At 32.0% G+C, this 16,229-nt stretch overlaps 1 protein-coding gene across 1 annotated transcript in view; it reads right to left on the reverse strand.

Annotated features, from left to right (window-relative positions):
• Positions 1-16,229, reverse strand: part of LOC108904957 (protein still life, isoforms C/SIF type 2) — a 270,933-nt gene that overhangs the window by 60,802 nt on the left and 193,902 nt on the right. The window contains exon 6 of the mRNA XM_018707685.2: positions 6,764-6,991. Coding sequence (XP_018563201.1) covers positions 6,764-6,991 — 228 coding nt within the window. The remainder of the gene's footprint in view (positions 1-6,763; positions 6,992-16,229) is intronic.

Here is a 16,229-nt window from a genome sequence, read left to right on the forward strand (position 1 = left end):
TTTACCAATTAATTATAGCCTCTATTGCTTTGTAAATTGTAATTACTTGTAATTTAAATCGTCTCGATTAAACGCTTCTAAATTAAAACAGGATGGAATTTTTATTAGCCGTCAATTATTTAAAATCCGAAAGTTAATTAGCAATTAACGAGTAATTTCTAAATTGGGTATTGATTTCAACTTTGAGTACCAGCTTTCGACAAAGATTACTGGGATTTTATTGCACACAGCAATGTTTAATTACACTATTGGATATATTTTTGTCTCCTTTTTCAGAATAGCATTTCAATTCTCGTTAAAGCTCAATTTACGGAAAGCCCATTTATTAAAATTGCATTTTAATTTTTCGAACACGGAACCGTCTGTCTACACCATACAGTGTGTCTAAAAACGAGGCTCCCTTTGGGACACTCTAATAAAAAGTATGGTAAAATTTTTCGAATTTTCCATGGTAACGTATTGCCATGGAAAGTAAAATTAGGTTAGGTTCATTTGAATAATTATTTAAAAAATTATAATTTAAAAGACGACACAAGCATTTATTGTTATTTACTAAAGCGACACTATAATTTTCGGATTATATTTAGCTATAAAGTATTTCTGAATTTTCAAATTTTAATGAAATTTTATTCATAAGAGTAAATTACAATTTTTGTCCGCCCGGTAGAATCAGTGCGGATCGAGATAAGCTCCTGGCGGTTTATATTCACTTTAGAAGGAAAACCAATTAGACTCGATGGCACCTAAGGGTCCAATAGGTTAAGATACAAAATCCCATTCCGATTTAACTTAATCCAGATTTGCTTTAAACTATTTTCACCATATCGCTGCAGGACCAGTACGTTCTTCTTTTATTGATACTTGGATTGTAGCGGTTATATCCAATAGGCCATATAACCCCTTCAAAAAATTACGTGCTTGTTCGTTTTTATGAGCTATTGGTAAATTGATTCATTCTGCAATATACGGCTCATAAGTGTACTTTCTCAGTTTCAGAATTTTTGTCGTGGTGCACAATTGAGTTCTTTTAAATGAAAATTGATTTATGTTTAGGTAAATAACAATAAATAAGATTTGTGGATTTCTGACAAGTTACTGATTTTTTTTGCTCTTATGACATATTGTTTGAAAATCAGAAGAATGCTATTGTAGGCTCCTGCAAAGTATCTCATATCTTAATTGTTGTAAAAGTCGTTGCAAAACGGCGCGGAGCACAGTGGGAAATATTGAAAAAAATTCAAGAAACGCGTCAAAATGAATCAAATAGTACTGATTTTTTTTTATTCTTTCCGAAATTACCAGTAAAGTTCCGGTGAGGTAATTGGAATATATGCCTAGAATTTTTTCAAAATGGCCGAGTAATATCTAGCCTCAAACTCGATCATCTAAATGAATCTAAAAATGAAAAAAAAAAGGAAAATTATGTACTAAAGACTGCCAAACAAAAAAAAAATCATAAACATTAAACATATCCCCAAATCATGAATCTAGCCCCAAAACATAACCACAAATTTATAAATCTTAACCTAAAACGAACATACTCAATTTTTTCTAAACCTGTGAGTATAAATCCATAAAAATTGTACTTTTGAGTGTGCCACCAATAGTTTGCATAACTTTAACTCAAAATTCATAGGAAGGTGACCAGGAAACCTGAAAACTTAACCTCAAATCAAAAATAATTAAGTTAAAAATACACAGAATATTTTCTTCAACAAAGGAAATTGAGTATGTTCGTTTTAGGTGAAGATTTATAAATTTGAGGTTATGTTTTGGGTCTAGATTCATGATTTAGGAATATGTTTAATGTTTATGATTTTTTTTTGTTTGGCAGTCTTTAGTACATAATTTTCCTGTTCCTAGGCATACAGGCTGTTACAAATTCGCTTCTCACTACAAGGACCTCGGAAACGGCTTTAGATATTCTACAAATTACTAGGTACTGTTTTGTTTTTTGAAAAAAGCCTGATTTTCGAGTAAAATTTAAAAAATGATTTGAAAACACTTTTGTTTAAATGACATAACAAACACTAATCATTCGGTTATTTTTTCGAATAAAGAAATGAATAAATTTAGTAATCATTTTAATGATTTTATTTGAGTAAATGCTCAAAAATACCTACATTTCCACGAACGCAGGCACGACATCTACGTTTTTAGTAACGAAAATGTAATTTATTCGAAATTTATTGTTGTTTGAATCTGATGAAAAGCATTATTTATTCTTTCTTCTAACTGCTCAGAATATCAAAGTTTCTATCGCAGCCTACTATGTAATTTTAAACCGCATTTTATTCGAATATCAAAGTGTGTTTTCAGTGCGTTTTTTAAGCTTTACTCGAAAATCAGGCGTTTTCCGAAAAACATCAGAGATAGACGAATCCGAAAATATCATTATTGTTACCGTAAAGCAGTGGCGTTCTATTTTATTTAGAAAAATATGTCACCGATACCCTGTATCTCCGCCACTGGAACATCTAAATTTTAGGAAAAGGCATCAGATTTTAGACAATGTTTACATAAATACATGTGCCCTATTTCAAATTATTTCACTTACTAATTTTTAAATTATTTAAAAGAACTAAAACTATTTTTTTTAACATCCTGTATCTTTTTAATGAACCGTCCTCGATAAAAACTTTATAAGAAAGGCTCGCCTTAAAATTCGCCAAAGAATATGATCATTTTTTGTCACGATTTGTGAATCACCCTGCATAGTAATTAAAAAAATTAATATTAGTTACTTTGATGTTTAAAACCTCCCGAGAATTTAGTATAATATCTACGTCCTTTTACATTTTCCTGACTAAAAATACGAAGCTTATGTAAAATGCTATAATGTAAAATAAAACCGATTTTTTATTTGTAAATAATTGATTTCCCCTGAATGGAAACAGATTAACAAGTTTTACTTTGTTAAATAAATGTTATATTTAAATTTAATTGCAATTAAACAGTAAACTACACACCTGTTCACTTGACAATAACAATGCTAAATTTAAAATATGCAGCAAACGTAAACCATGTATTAGCCAGAATATCGACCACGCATAATGGGATACATGAGAACAATTTACAAGTGTCCTGAATTTGCTTTGTAGACTGCACTGTGATGAAAAATAATTGACAAAATTAAGTTTTATTGCACCGCACTGTTGGAGTGGATTGACAATATGAATATATTGGATTAAGTTAATTTTTATTCTACTAAAGCTGCCTCGAAGCAGAAACATGACGGTTTTAAAAGTGTTTCATAAAATAGAGTTAGAAAGATAACTCGATCTAAAGTAAAATCTCTTCATGAATATGAGGAACAATTCCAACAGAATACTCGAGGAGACGTTTACGGGCCACATGATCATGTTAAACAAGTAAAAAGATCTATTTAGAAAAAAAATATTTTTTTCACATTATTTCAGCTTTTCGTAACATATGTTTATAATTAATGAGAGGAACTGAGTACGAGCGTACTTTATTAAAAATATAAAACATGAAAATTCCTTTTATTTCTTAAAGTGTATGTATAACCGTTTCTTATAAACTATTTAAAGAATATTATTAAAGTATAATTATTAATATTGCAACATACATAATAAAGAGCTCATAGCGATACAGGTTTTTGCAAAAAATATTTATTAGAAATAAAAGGAGGTAAATTTTGCAGTAGTATAGAAGCTTACCATTTTTGTAAAAAATCTGAAAATTTTCATATGTACTCGTAGATATACAGGGACGGAAAGTCCCCATGGTTCATTGGCCGTTACGTGAGAGCGATAAAGAAAGTCATAGAAATCCGTGCGATAGAGAAAGACGGCTATAATGGAAGCATCTAATAGTCACCGCCCATTTCGCACTTCCACAAATAAGATCCACTTCTTATTTGTGTAAGGGCGAAATGGGCCGTGATTATTAGACGCCTTCATTATAGCCATCTTTCTCTATCGCACGGATTTCTATGGCTTTCTTTATCGCTCTCACGTAACGGCCGATGAACCATGGGGACTTTCCGACCCTGTATGTACTTAGTTAAATTCTCAAATTTTAATAATTTATTATAATATTGAACATTACCAAAAATATGATAATGTTATACCGGAAAAAATTTCACTTAAATTTCACTCAATTTTAATCAATAATATATCAATTTCTGTCTACACCCGATTGAGCGAAATTTTCACTCTATTAATATGAGTAGAACTGAGTGAAACTATTGCATCAGAACTGAGTGAGTCTTACACAAATCCGAGTTACTGCTAACTATTGAGTATATAAAACCAATTTAGAGTTGACTTTTTCTCTAATATGATTTAAATTTAACTATTACTGAGTCAATTTTTACTCAGACTTGGTTTTTAAAGAACTAAATATTGAGTGCAGAAATAAATCACTCATAAATAATTAATTAGGATATACAGTGTTGAAATTAATTCACTCCTCCTGTCGTAGCTGAGACCCGCTGCCGCCGCCACCGGCTAAGGCCTGTTCTCTTGGCGATTCCGCCAACTGTGGTCGAGATTACAAAAGCAATATGTAAGTGGTGCCATCTTCACAGCGCCATTCTAATTACTCGTAATTATTGTGAAAGTACTTAGTTTTAGTTTCAATATAATCACAAATAAGTAAAATGATCAAAATGCCTAATATTGAGTGAAAATGTACTCAATAACTTCACTCAATGGGTTCACTCCGAGCCGTTATTATTTTCACTCACACCGATTTTTTTACAGTGTATGAAATATATAATAATTTGTAATGTATGTATCTGTTACTTACGTCTGAATAAAAACATTAATCAAACAGAACGTAGAACTTTTTGAAAGAGCAATTATTAATTAATTAAATATGCTTTTTTTAATCGAGCTTTAAATTTAAGCCAAAATAAATCCAAAATGTATGATCAATAGTCATGTACATGTTGTACAAGTTGTAAGGAAATTTCTTGTTATTTCAAAACTGTACATAGAAAAACATTTGAATGTTTTGCAGATACATGCCGAATTTATATTTTTTAGGCAGAACAAGTTGTATATTTTTAAATATTTGCTTCTTCAACATTACAATACGTTCGATAGGTCTCTAGTAGTGATGTAACGAATGCCAGTTTTTAAGCATTCGCGAATGCGAATGCGAACATCTGTTGTTGACATTCGCGAATGCGAATGCGAATACGAATATTCAGTTTTTAAATCTAGCGCCGTTTATCTATGATTCAAAATATGCTGCGCGACGCACATAATATTTTCGGTGACAGCGGCGCTAGAGGCTAAAGAAATTAGCGTTGTTAAGTTGGTAGAACGGTATTTGTCTATGATTGGAATTTTGTTTTGTTTTCGCTACCGGCTCAGATGAGTTTGTGAATTGTGAAATTAGACTATTGTTAGTTATTTCTTAACATGAGTAAATCAACTTCTAGTGAAATATGGACTTATTTTACGATTTGCGATGCTGAACGAACCTAATATTGTTTTCAAATTTTGTATTTTTCTTTCACGTTCATATTCGCAAAATATTCAAAGATATTTGCGAATACGAATGTGAATATCATAAATCAAACGAATATTCGCGAATGCGAATGCGAATGCGGATATTCGTTACATCACTAGTCTCTAATAAAAAGAGAGATACTAGCGCACTCTTCTGGCCATATCTTCCTTATGAATAGCGTTATAGGTATGTCAAATCGTCGTATCGAAATCCTACATTCAATCGTTTTTTTTTAATAACTTTGTTCCATACCATTTCAAATCTCAACTTAAATGTTATCGATTACTTTTTAAAATAAATTATGTTAAGTATCATAGTACTTACAAAAGTGAATTGTAAACTAAACAAATGCTATTTCAGAAACAAACATATGAAATGTTCCCAAATCAAAAGATGAACCTTTACAGAAAATGACAAACCCTGAACTATTAAAAAAAATACTACTGTGTAACTAATAACTGCGGTTGCTAGGTAAATAATACTTTTGTCTTCGACTATGTTATCATCACATCACTAGAAAAGCATATTTTAAATATAAATTCTCTATACCTATATAGTATTGTTTCACAACAAATAGTGTACACTACATCCATAAATATTTTTTTTTACATTTTCTTCAGTATAAAATGATTTTAATATTTCACTAATTTAATGTAATGATATTTATTATACACTTAAAAAGCATTTTAGTAGTGAAAAATTACTTTTATTATTAATAAACAATCTTTTGTAGGTGTAAATTTTATGTTATAAGACGACGTTATGACAAGCTTTCAGGATTGAAGATTTGTTTTTACTTGAAACGTCTCTTAATTTCGACGTAACTGATTAGCTCCTGTTGAAATATTTTATGTAGATAACTCTTATTTGAGGATTGCACAGTAGGTACCAAGTTCTATATCTTCAATCGTTCTTGAGTTACTGACCAAAAACTGTTGTTCCTGAAAGATTGTTTTGCAGAAGATGTAGCTCTTGTTTTTTTTATTTGTTCAGATGAGAGGAACCAGTCCTGAAAGTTTGTCTCAACATGTGCATTTGAAACTTATTACTAACTTTGTCAAAACAGTTATTATTAAATCCTGATAGAAAATACGATTGATTTCTAAATGATATCCGGCAAAGTAAGATTGATTTTCAACTTATATAAACTGTTTTCCATATGGCTCAAACTTGTTTACGAAGTTAAGTGAAAGCCTCGCTTGCACGGAAAGAGTAAAAAACGAAGGAATCAAGAAAGAATCGATCGTAAATTTAAACAGATACACATCTAAATACTCACATATGTTTCAATCAGATCGCTCCTGTGCGGCACAAAATAGTTATGGTCCTCCATTTCCCTACGCTTCTTTACCCTGATAAAGTGCTCGGTGGGGTTGAGGTTTTTCCTGGCGCAAGCACTAGCCAAGAACTCCTCCACCGACATCGAATCGCGTACGTATACGGTTGCGGTTGCGGCGTCTGGAAGTGACACTTTTACAGTCTTTTCGGATTCGTCGCGGGAATTTATCTGAAAAATAAATATGATATATGCGGGTAAGTGTAAAGGTTGTAGATTTCAGAACATCATCAGTTAAAAGAAATAGTATACAGGATGGTTAATTTTAAATGGAAACGTCCTTGTAAAAGAGATACTTTTTGTCCGATTTAATTAGTGTGTTTTTTTTATAAAATCTGACTACGCCACTGGATAATGTATCTCTTTAATTATATTTGTATCAAATTTCGTGAAGAAAATTCCTTGGTAATTGCAAAATTAATATTAATGGAGTTTATAATTCCCTAACGGAAACGGAATCTGATAAATCATAAATAAAGGATTATAACTTTTTAATTGTCTAATACAAGTATCTTTCTTATTTTAAGGGATACAGAAATGGTTAAAGGAACAAAACGTGCAGAATTTTATGCCGATTGTGGATTCGTTTTTAAATTTAGAAAATTCCCAATAGTACAAGTACCGATTTTATGCCATTTCTTCTTTTAGTCGCATTTCACTTGTTTTTCGAAATTTTGGACAAAAATGTGTATTCTGATATTAGTTAACTTTTGTATTTGTTATGGACGTCATATTGAATTTTTGCCTCATTAAAAGAAAAGGGATCTTTACTCTTTATAACGATATATAATTTATAGGATTTTCATAAATACTCGTAAATATCCAAAATATCGAATACAATTATAATTTTAATAAAAAAGTCAAATAGCCATGTAACATTCGAATTTTTTCTATAAATGAATTTAATATTTTTTATTTTTTAAACTTTTTAACACGGCAACCTTTATTTACATAACAATAACAAGAGCAACGAAAAAAAAACTTAGATAGCAAAAAAAATTAAATGGAAAATTTAAATTCTATTTCAAATGTTCAAAAGTGCATACCACTACTACTTATACACTTTTGCACTCATTCATAAATACTCTGAATAGCAGATTGAATAATGTCAGGAGGTATTGAGTTTATTAATCTTGAAATATTTATCCTCAATTCTTCCTCACTGTCGTATCGGTTTGTGTATACATGATTCTTAACATAACTATAAAAGAACAAGTCCATGATGGTCAAATCAGGACTTCTCGGTGACCAAGTTAACTGGACCACCAAGTAATGGTATGCACTTGCTAGCAGCTGCAAACTTAGGTTTTGTACTGACCATTATCAGCTATCCCTCATATCATTATGGCCACTGTCAACTTGGCAACAAAATAAGCGAAATCGCTGAGAATAAATCATAAGTATGTGAACAAAACATGACAAAGCCAATCGATTAATTTAAATTCCTGTTCACTAATCTCATTAATCATTCCCATGTTTTAAAATTATTTTGAAGAATTATGACAAACGCAAAAATAATGCTATATAATTACTATCTTATGTTACAACAAAGGTTATTTCTAAAATATGGTTCCATCTTGAAACTATAAGTAGGAAACATCATTTCAAGTAAATATGGACCTGAAAAAGTTACGGTGACGAGATAAAAAACCATTCTTCGCCAGTGTGAATAAGGAAGAAATTATTCTCCATGTAATTGCTACTGACAACCTACTAAGATTACTGCACCAAGTTTCATTTAAATACTATAAACCATTTCAGAATGATTAAAACATGTGTTTTTGGCAGATCACCTTTGTCAGTTTGTAACTCTTTGCTGAAGCATTTCCAAATCCTTGTTTCAGAAAAAAACACTTTTTGTATAACTCCATGTGTCGTGGTAGTTTTGTGAAGGTAATATGGCTGAAGAATATGTTAAAATTGTCTTTATGAGATTTCCGAGAACTAGATGACCTTCTGCAGGTGTGAGAAGAACATATAAAGATAGAAGCAGTGGTGGAAGAAATAACAAGGGATTAACTATTATGTAAGGAGTATTGAGTAAAGTGAAGGTAGCAAAAGCATAGGGACCGGATGAAATGGGTCCAGAGATGACAAAATATGAGAAACAGGCAAAACAATGGTTACTGAAGCTATGGAAAACAAATATATTACCAAAACAATGGGAAGAGAACAATGCATTACCAGTCTACAAAAACGGAATACTAAGGTAACTATAGAATAATTTGTTTATTTTCCATGGTATTTAAAATATACACAGCAATTGTAGGAAGTCGCTGAAGTCAAAAAGTAGTAAAGTAAAGGTCGAACACGTTGCATATTGCCCAAAAAAGCCTTCAATCCCTAGCAGGATACAAAAACTTCTAACCCATAAAAATTGACAGTTGTAACTTATGCCAAAGATTTATCCAACACATGGATAGAGGCAGGAAGTATAAGAAAAAGTAAAATGGTGATATGAGACAGCGGAACCAAGATAATAGAACAGTATAAACAAGGGAAAAAGATAAAGTATTAACACATATGGGAACCAATATGATACAAGAAGAAAAAGCAAACGTGGAAACAGAATAATGAAGGCAAATGATCCAAACTGTACCCTCAATAAAACTGTATCTGGAAAAAGTGATATAGGTAAAGACACGACATTAAGTGTCTGTAATAATAATCAGAATAAATAGCAACATGGTTGAGGGTAATAGAAGTGAGGAAGACAGAGGTAAGAAGAGGAAAACTAATATGGGAATAAGGAATAGAAGAGATAGGTGGGAAAATTAGAAAAAAAGCCAAGAGCTGAGCAGCATGGAAAAAATGAGTTAATGCTTAAAGGGACAAATATTCGACACCTGAGCAATGTAATAAATGATCGGAAAAGAAGAAGAATTCGTAAATTGCGTCGCGTTAAAAAAAAGCTCACAAACATCATGATGATGCATATCATGGAAAACATTCAAAAGTAAAAAAAACAGCTTAAATGAAGACATACATAAATAGAGTTTCTATTCTAAACTGAGATAATCTGATGAGCATGTAAAGCTACTGAGATTGCATAAAATAAATTTAAAGAAAATTTTTAACCCCGTACATAATAAAAATTAAATAAACAGTTACCGATTTCAAATTCAACGCTGTGCATCAGTTTTGTAGATTTAGATTTTATTCGGTTAACAGATTGTACCTTGTTTATGATATTTCTATATTTTGTCATAAAAGTAGAAATGCGGTCTTAAAGAATTATGAGATAAGTTTGTGACAGATTATTTTATGGATCCTTGAGTTTCATTCGAAAATACATTGGACGCAGAATAACGTGAGACACGTGAAACCAAATGTGACGTTTTTCTAAGGGAGAGACGCTGTGCAAAAAGAAAGCCAGCCTCGTCCATTTTATTTACGTCAGCGAGATAGTCTTCGCTTTTTTGTCCTCTTAGGGTTATTAATTAAAATCCAATGAAACTACTGATGTGACATTTTTTGTGTGTACTTTATTCATATTATATAACTATTAAAGCGATCGTAACAACGACTCATTTATGAAATGTGTATTAATAATAATAATCAAACTTATGAACATATCAATAGTTCTTAATAAATTTATTTATTTATTCCCTAAAATTAAATATCATCACATAATTTGCTGCATGTCTTTCTTTAATAAATGTTGCAGTATTGATGATACATCGAATTAGTGCCATTTGAGTGTTCACTAACTATGCACACTTCATTTTTGAATCAGCCACATAAACAATAATCTAGTGCTGTAGTTATGAGGTCTAGAGATGTCGGAGACCAACTAATAGGACCACCGCGGTCAATCCAACGCCCTGGGAATCTCTCGTTCAAATGTAGCTTGACTGGACGAGCGACATGTGCAAGAGATTCATCGTGCTGGTAGTAAATTCGCATCTCATGTTTAGGAACATCCTTTAGTAGAACTTGTAACTCTTTTTGTAAAAACAATAAGTAATGGTCTCCTGTGAGTCGATTCTCCAAAATGAAAGTACCAATTAAATAACTACCTATCGATCATACTGCACCACACATTTACCGAAACCTATGCTAAAAATTACTTTCGAGTGTTGCGTGAGGATTTTCATGTGACCATACATGAGAGTTCCGAGTATTAACCGTCACGGATGAATGTTGATTCATTCGTAAAAAGTATACGGGATACAACAAGATGATTATTATTGTCCATCGACAAAACTCGATACGCTTAGCACAATCCTCTGGTTGTAGGTGTTGTACTCTCTATACATGGTACGGATGTAAGCCTTGCTTGTGAAGGATTCTTATAACACTTTTTTGTGGATTACTAGACCTAGAATATTTTCTACTTCTTCTAAGCCTTGTCGATGAGTTCGTTGGTTTCGCACAGTTTGTTAAAAACTGTGATAAATACATTTTTATCAGGACATCTGTGATGTGGAAACAGTTGACGATATTCTTCAACAGCAGCATTAGCATTCCCATTTCCAAAACCATAAACAAATATACTCTAAATTTGAATAAGTTCTTGGCATTTTGTAACACTTTGATTGTAGAAACGTATAATCAAATGTAAAACTATTGCAACATAAAATGACTCTGACAAGTATCCTACTTGTGAACTTGGAAATCGTATAACATGAGTTTGAGTTTTTCCTCATTATTTTAACATGTAGAATCCATTCCTGGAGTTTGGTGCGATTTCCCCACCTCAACCCATCATCAGGATAACATTCAACAAAATAGGTCCTAATAGATTTACCAGTCTCGGTCTGGTAGAACAACTGTTTTAAATAATCCGGATATTGTTAAATATTTCACTTCACTTCTTTAAACAGACGTCATATAAGTGAGGAGAAATTTCTGAAGTACTTACTGTGTCTGAAATATATTTTGTGCCTACTACAGAATGTATAATTTTGGATGTATTTTGGGAAGATGTAGGAACAGGTAGGATGAAGTGTCCAACAGATGAAGGGTTATAAAATTAAACATTCCCTTCGAGTTCCACCGAAGGAATGTTTGTGTTTGGAGCACTATATATTTGTTCCATTAGCAGTTATATTCAGGGGGCCATCTTTGAATATTAAAATATTTTACATTTCCGTTTAAAAAGCATAAATTTGTTTCTAATTAACATGTTTTAACTTGGCACGAGAATGTCCCTGGATCAGACTCCGCATGCGGAAGTCAGTAAATAATGCATTAATACTTATGATGCAAATTACTTATGTTACAGTGTTTCGAATTTTGTAAGCTTCTTTATGAATGTACTATAGGTACCTATAAGCAAAAAATGTTCGTAATTAAAATGTTTTAAATATTTGTTAATAAATCCTTCAACAAAGGAATGAATTATAAAACCGCTTTCATATTTTGATGCTCATAGAGGAAATTTCATTTTAGAAAATAAAGCGGTTTGAATTCATGATACAGAATTCTATTCTTGTTCTATAATGCATGAAATCTATCTCCAAAAGATTTCAGTGCGTTTTCGAAAGTTAAGTTCTTAGTAATTACCCGGAAAATGTAAGGACAATTGATATCCATTGCATTTGAACATTTACAAGTTATTATAAAGTAAGAATATTAAGAGACTGGCAAAATCTACGAATAAAAAGTAAACACACTACTTTGCAAATTAATGAAAATTAATACCACTGCAGCAATTAAATTCTTTATTGTATTATTTCTTATAGCAATTTACAAAAAAAGTTCGAAAAGTTAACATTCTTTTTATACATACAAACTACTAAATTATGTAGATATAAAACTGAACATTCCAATAATTAACAATAAAAAGGCTGTGACAGTTTGTCCTTTCTAAGTATACTTTTCTATATAAAATTAATCAGGGCATTTCGTGCAGCTTCCTATGCAGTCTGGTGAAACCTCAATATTCTCATTCCGCGCATATTTCGTATTAAGAGTAGTATTCAATTTATCGAACATATTAGTTCCTTAAGAACCTCTAAGAATCCTCAAAACGAAACGCAAAAACACCCGGTTGATAAAGCAGGCGGCAGTTCCGATAAAAAAGAGGTGAACGACCTTAACGTGAAAGAAAATATAAATGGTAAACAATTATCATCCGAAAATTCGAAAACCCAATCAAAGTTAAAATGTGGTGAGGTTAATCTCATCTATGATGCTCAGCCCAACCTCTTGTCGCCTTTAAATGACAACTCATTAGATGACACTAAACAGACTAAATGGACGGATGTATTATATAACAAATCTTCCAAACATAAGAAAAGAATAGTTGGTAACAACAAGGAATCTTTAGTTAAGGGCGTGCGTAAATTGGCACATTTGCATGTATGTCGCGTGGACTGTAAAACCTCAGCTACCGATTTACAAAGTCTTCTAAGCAGTGCATTTCCTGAAGTCCAGTGTGAGGCGATAACAGCCAGATATCCATTGCTGTATTCTTCGTTTAGAGTTACAATTTTTGAAGATCATTTCAGAAAAGCCATGGACCCATCGTTATGGCCCGACGGTGTATGTATCAGCAGGTATTTTCGGAAGAGGACAACAGCGTCATCAGTAACGTAATGTACGATCCTGATATCTTGTTGTTGAACGCACAAAGTTTAAATTTCGAAACAATAAATCTATTGGAAGTTGATGTCGCCAGTTACCATGACTTAAAATTTTTATGTATAACCGAGACACACTGTAAAACAGATGAGATTGAATTCAGGCAAATTGGGGGTTTTTCTTTATGTAGCTTTTTCTGTAGAAAATCATTTGACAAAGGGGGTGTTGCTATTTACTCTAAGTCCAATCTGAATGTTAGTAGATTGGATTTGAAGTGTTTTTGTGTGGAAAAACACTTTGAAATATGTGGCACTTTATGGAAAGATAAAATTTTGGGCACAACAATTATTTTAACTTGTTATCGATCTCCTAAGGGAGATCTCAACATATTTTTTGATGGTATAAACAATGTTTTAGAATTTTTATATAAGCCTACTCTTAGCATTGTTTTGTGTGGAGATTTTAATATTGATGTACGCTCGAAAATTACTAAAGATTTTAACAATTTTAAAAATATTCTACTTGCCTTTGACTTGCGTCCGATGGTCGAGTGGCCTACAAGGGTTACAATGAATACTTGTACTACTATTGACAACATTTTCTCAAATATGAATAGTGCTAATGTGATTTGTGTTGTAGATAACAACTTTTCCGACCACAGAACTGTTTTGTTTGAAATGGGTAACAAATGTAAGACTAATATGCCAAAACACCGTCAGTGTAAAAGAATGTTTTCTGATATTTCTATTAATAATTTTTGTCTAGCATTGAGGGAAGAATCGTGGCATGATTTGTATCTCATAAATTGTTTCGATAATGCCTTTGATTGTTTTTACAGAGTCTTCTTGTATCATTTTAATAATTATTTTCCATCAAAAACAATATTCAGTAATAGGGGGAATCGCAGTAAAAGCTGGATTACCGATGAGGTTAAATTATCGAGTTTAAAATTAAGGGATCTGTATAATTTGACACTTGCTAGTGCTGAATTTGTGGACTTGTATAAAATCGCAAAAAGAAAGCATACCTCCTTAGTTAATACAGCTAAGAGGAATTTTTATCAAAATAAAATTATTAATTCCAATAATATTTCTAAAACAACTTGGGATGTTGTAAAAGAATTATCAAATAAGGATAGGAGCAACGGGAATATTAATTTGTCATATAATGGAAAATTATACGAAGAACCCAAAGCAGTAGCAAACATTTTTAATTCATTTTTCTTAGAAACTCCTCTAAAAATTGTTGATGATATATGCTCAAGTACTGAGTATCCCAGTCTTGATTGTAACAATTTTTCTATCCCCATTAACCCTAATTCCATTTTTCTCGAGCCTTTTGTTTCTAAAGAAATGCTGCTATTATTAAATAATAAATTGAAGAATAAGCGTTCCTATGGGCCGGACGAGATACCCATGTTTCTGTTGAAAAAAGTATTAGACATCATTATTGAACCAATCACTTACCTCGTGAATTTATCTTTCTTGGCTGGGGAGTTTCCCAAGATCTTAAAAACCGGAAAAGTCGTACCTATTTTTAAAAAACGAGATCCTAAATGTGTTGAAAATTATAGACCCGTGGCTGTCTCGTGTGTATTTTCTAAAATATTTGAATATTGCTATCTGGATCGTCTTTTGAGTTTCATTGGAAGGCACAAAGTGTTTTCAGATAAGCAACATGGTTTCCGGGCAAATTTGTCTACGCACACTGCTATCTACTCCTTTTATAACGAAATGATTAACTTTATGGAGGCAGGCGAGTGCCCTGTTGGGATCTTTTGCGACCTCAGCAGGGCATTCGACTGTGTTAATCACGACAAGTTGTTGTGTAAACTTGAAATGTGCGGTGTGCGCGGAGTGGCCCATAAGTGGATTGCTTCTTTTTTAACTCACCGAAAGCAGTATGTTCATTTAAACTTTATGAATGATTTAGGAACCAATAACATTAAGTCGGAATACGGAGAAGTAAACGTGGGGGTTCCACAAGGCTCTGTGTTGGGTCCTATCCTATTTCTACTATATACAAATGAACTCGATACTTTGATGTCCAACGTTTTCCTCGTTATGTATGCGGATGATACGTCTATGCTCATTTCAGATGCCAACGATAAATTATTGGAATCCAAATGTAGTGCTGCATTAAATGCCGTGGAAAATTGGTGCGTCACTAACACTCTAAAACTCAACTGTCATAAAACACAGTTATTAAGATTCCACAATAGGCAAAGAAACTGTTCAGGGCTCAAAATAAAAACGAACAACAGCAGCGACTATATAAATTTTAATACAGACGTAAAGTTCTTGGGAATAACTTTAGATGAATGTCTAACGTGGCATAAACACTGTGGTCAATTAATTTCAAAATTAAAATCACTTTGTTACCTGTTTAGAAATCTGCATACTGTTTTGACTGCAGATCAGTTAGTATTGGTATATCATGCCCAGGTTTCCTCCAGGTTGACATATGGCATATGTCTATGGGGTAATTCCACTCGATCGTCGGACGTATTCATTGCACAGAAACAAATTTTAAGGTGCATAGCTGGACTCTCTCATAGGCACTCCTGTCGTGAACTTTTTAAAAAATATAATATTTTACCCCTTCCATGTTTGTTAATTTTCGAGCTGTGTGTGTTTATTTTTAAAAATAAAAGCAATTTCGTTTTAAGTGAACGAGTGCACGGTCTAAATACGAGACAAAGAGATCATTACTTTATTCCAAGTTATAAATATAATGCAACAATTAATTCACCTAACTTCTTAAGCAAAAAAGTTTTTAATAAATTACCAGTACATATTAAAAATATAAACAATTTAATCTTGTTTAAAAAACAATTAAAACTTTATCTTCTGGATAGATGCTTTTATAACTTGAGCGAATT

This window comes from Anoplophora glabripennis, unplaced genomic scaffold, assembly GCF_000390285.2.
Source record: "Anoplophora glabripennis isolate ALB-LARVAE unplaced genomic scaffold, Agla_2.0 scaffold98, whole genome shotgun sequence".
NCBI classification, from domain to species: domain Eukaryota; kingdom Metazoa; phylum Arthropoda; class Insecta; order Coleoptera; family Cerambycidae; genus Anoplophora; species Anoplophora glabripennis.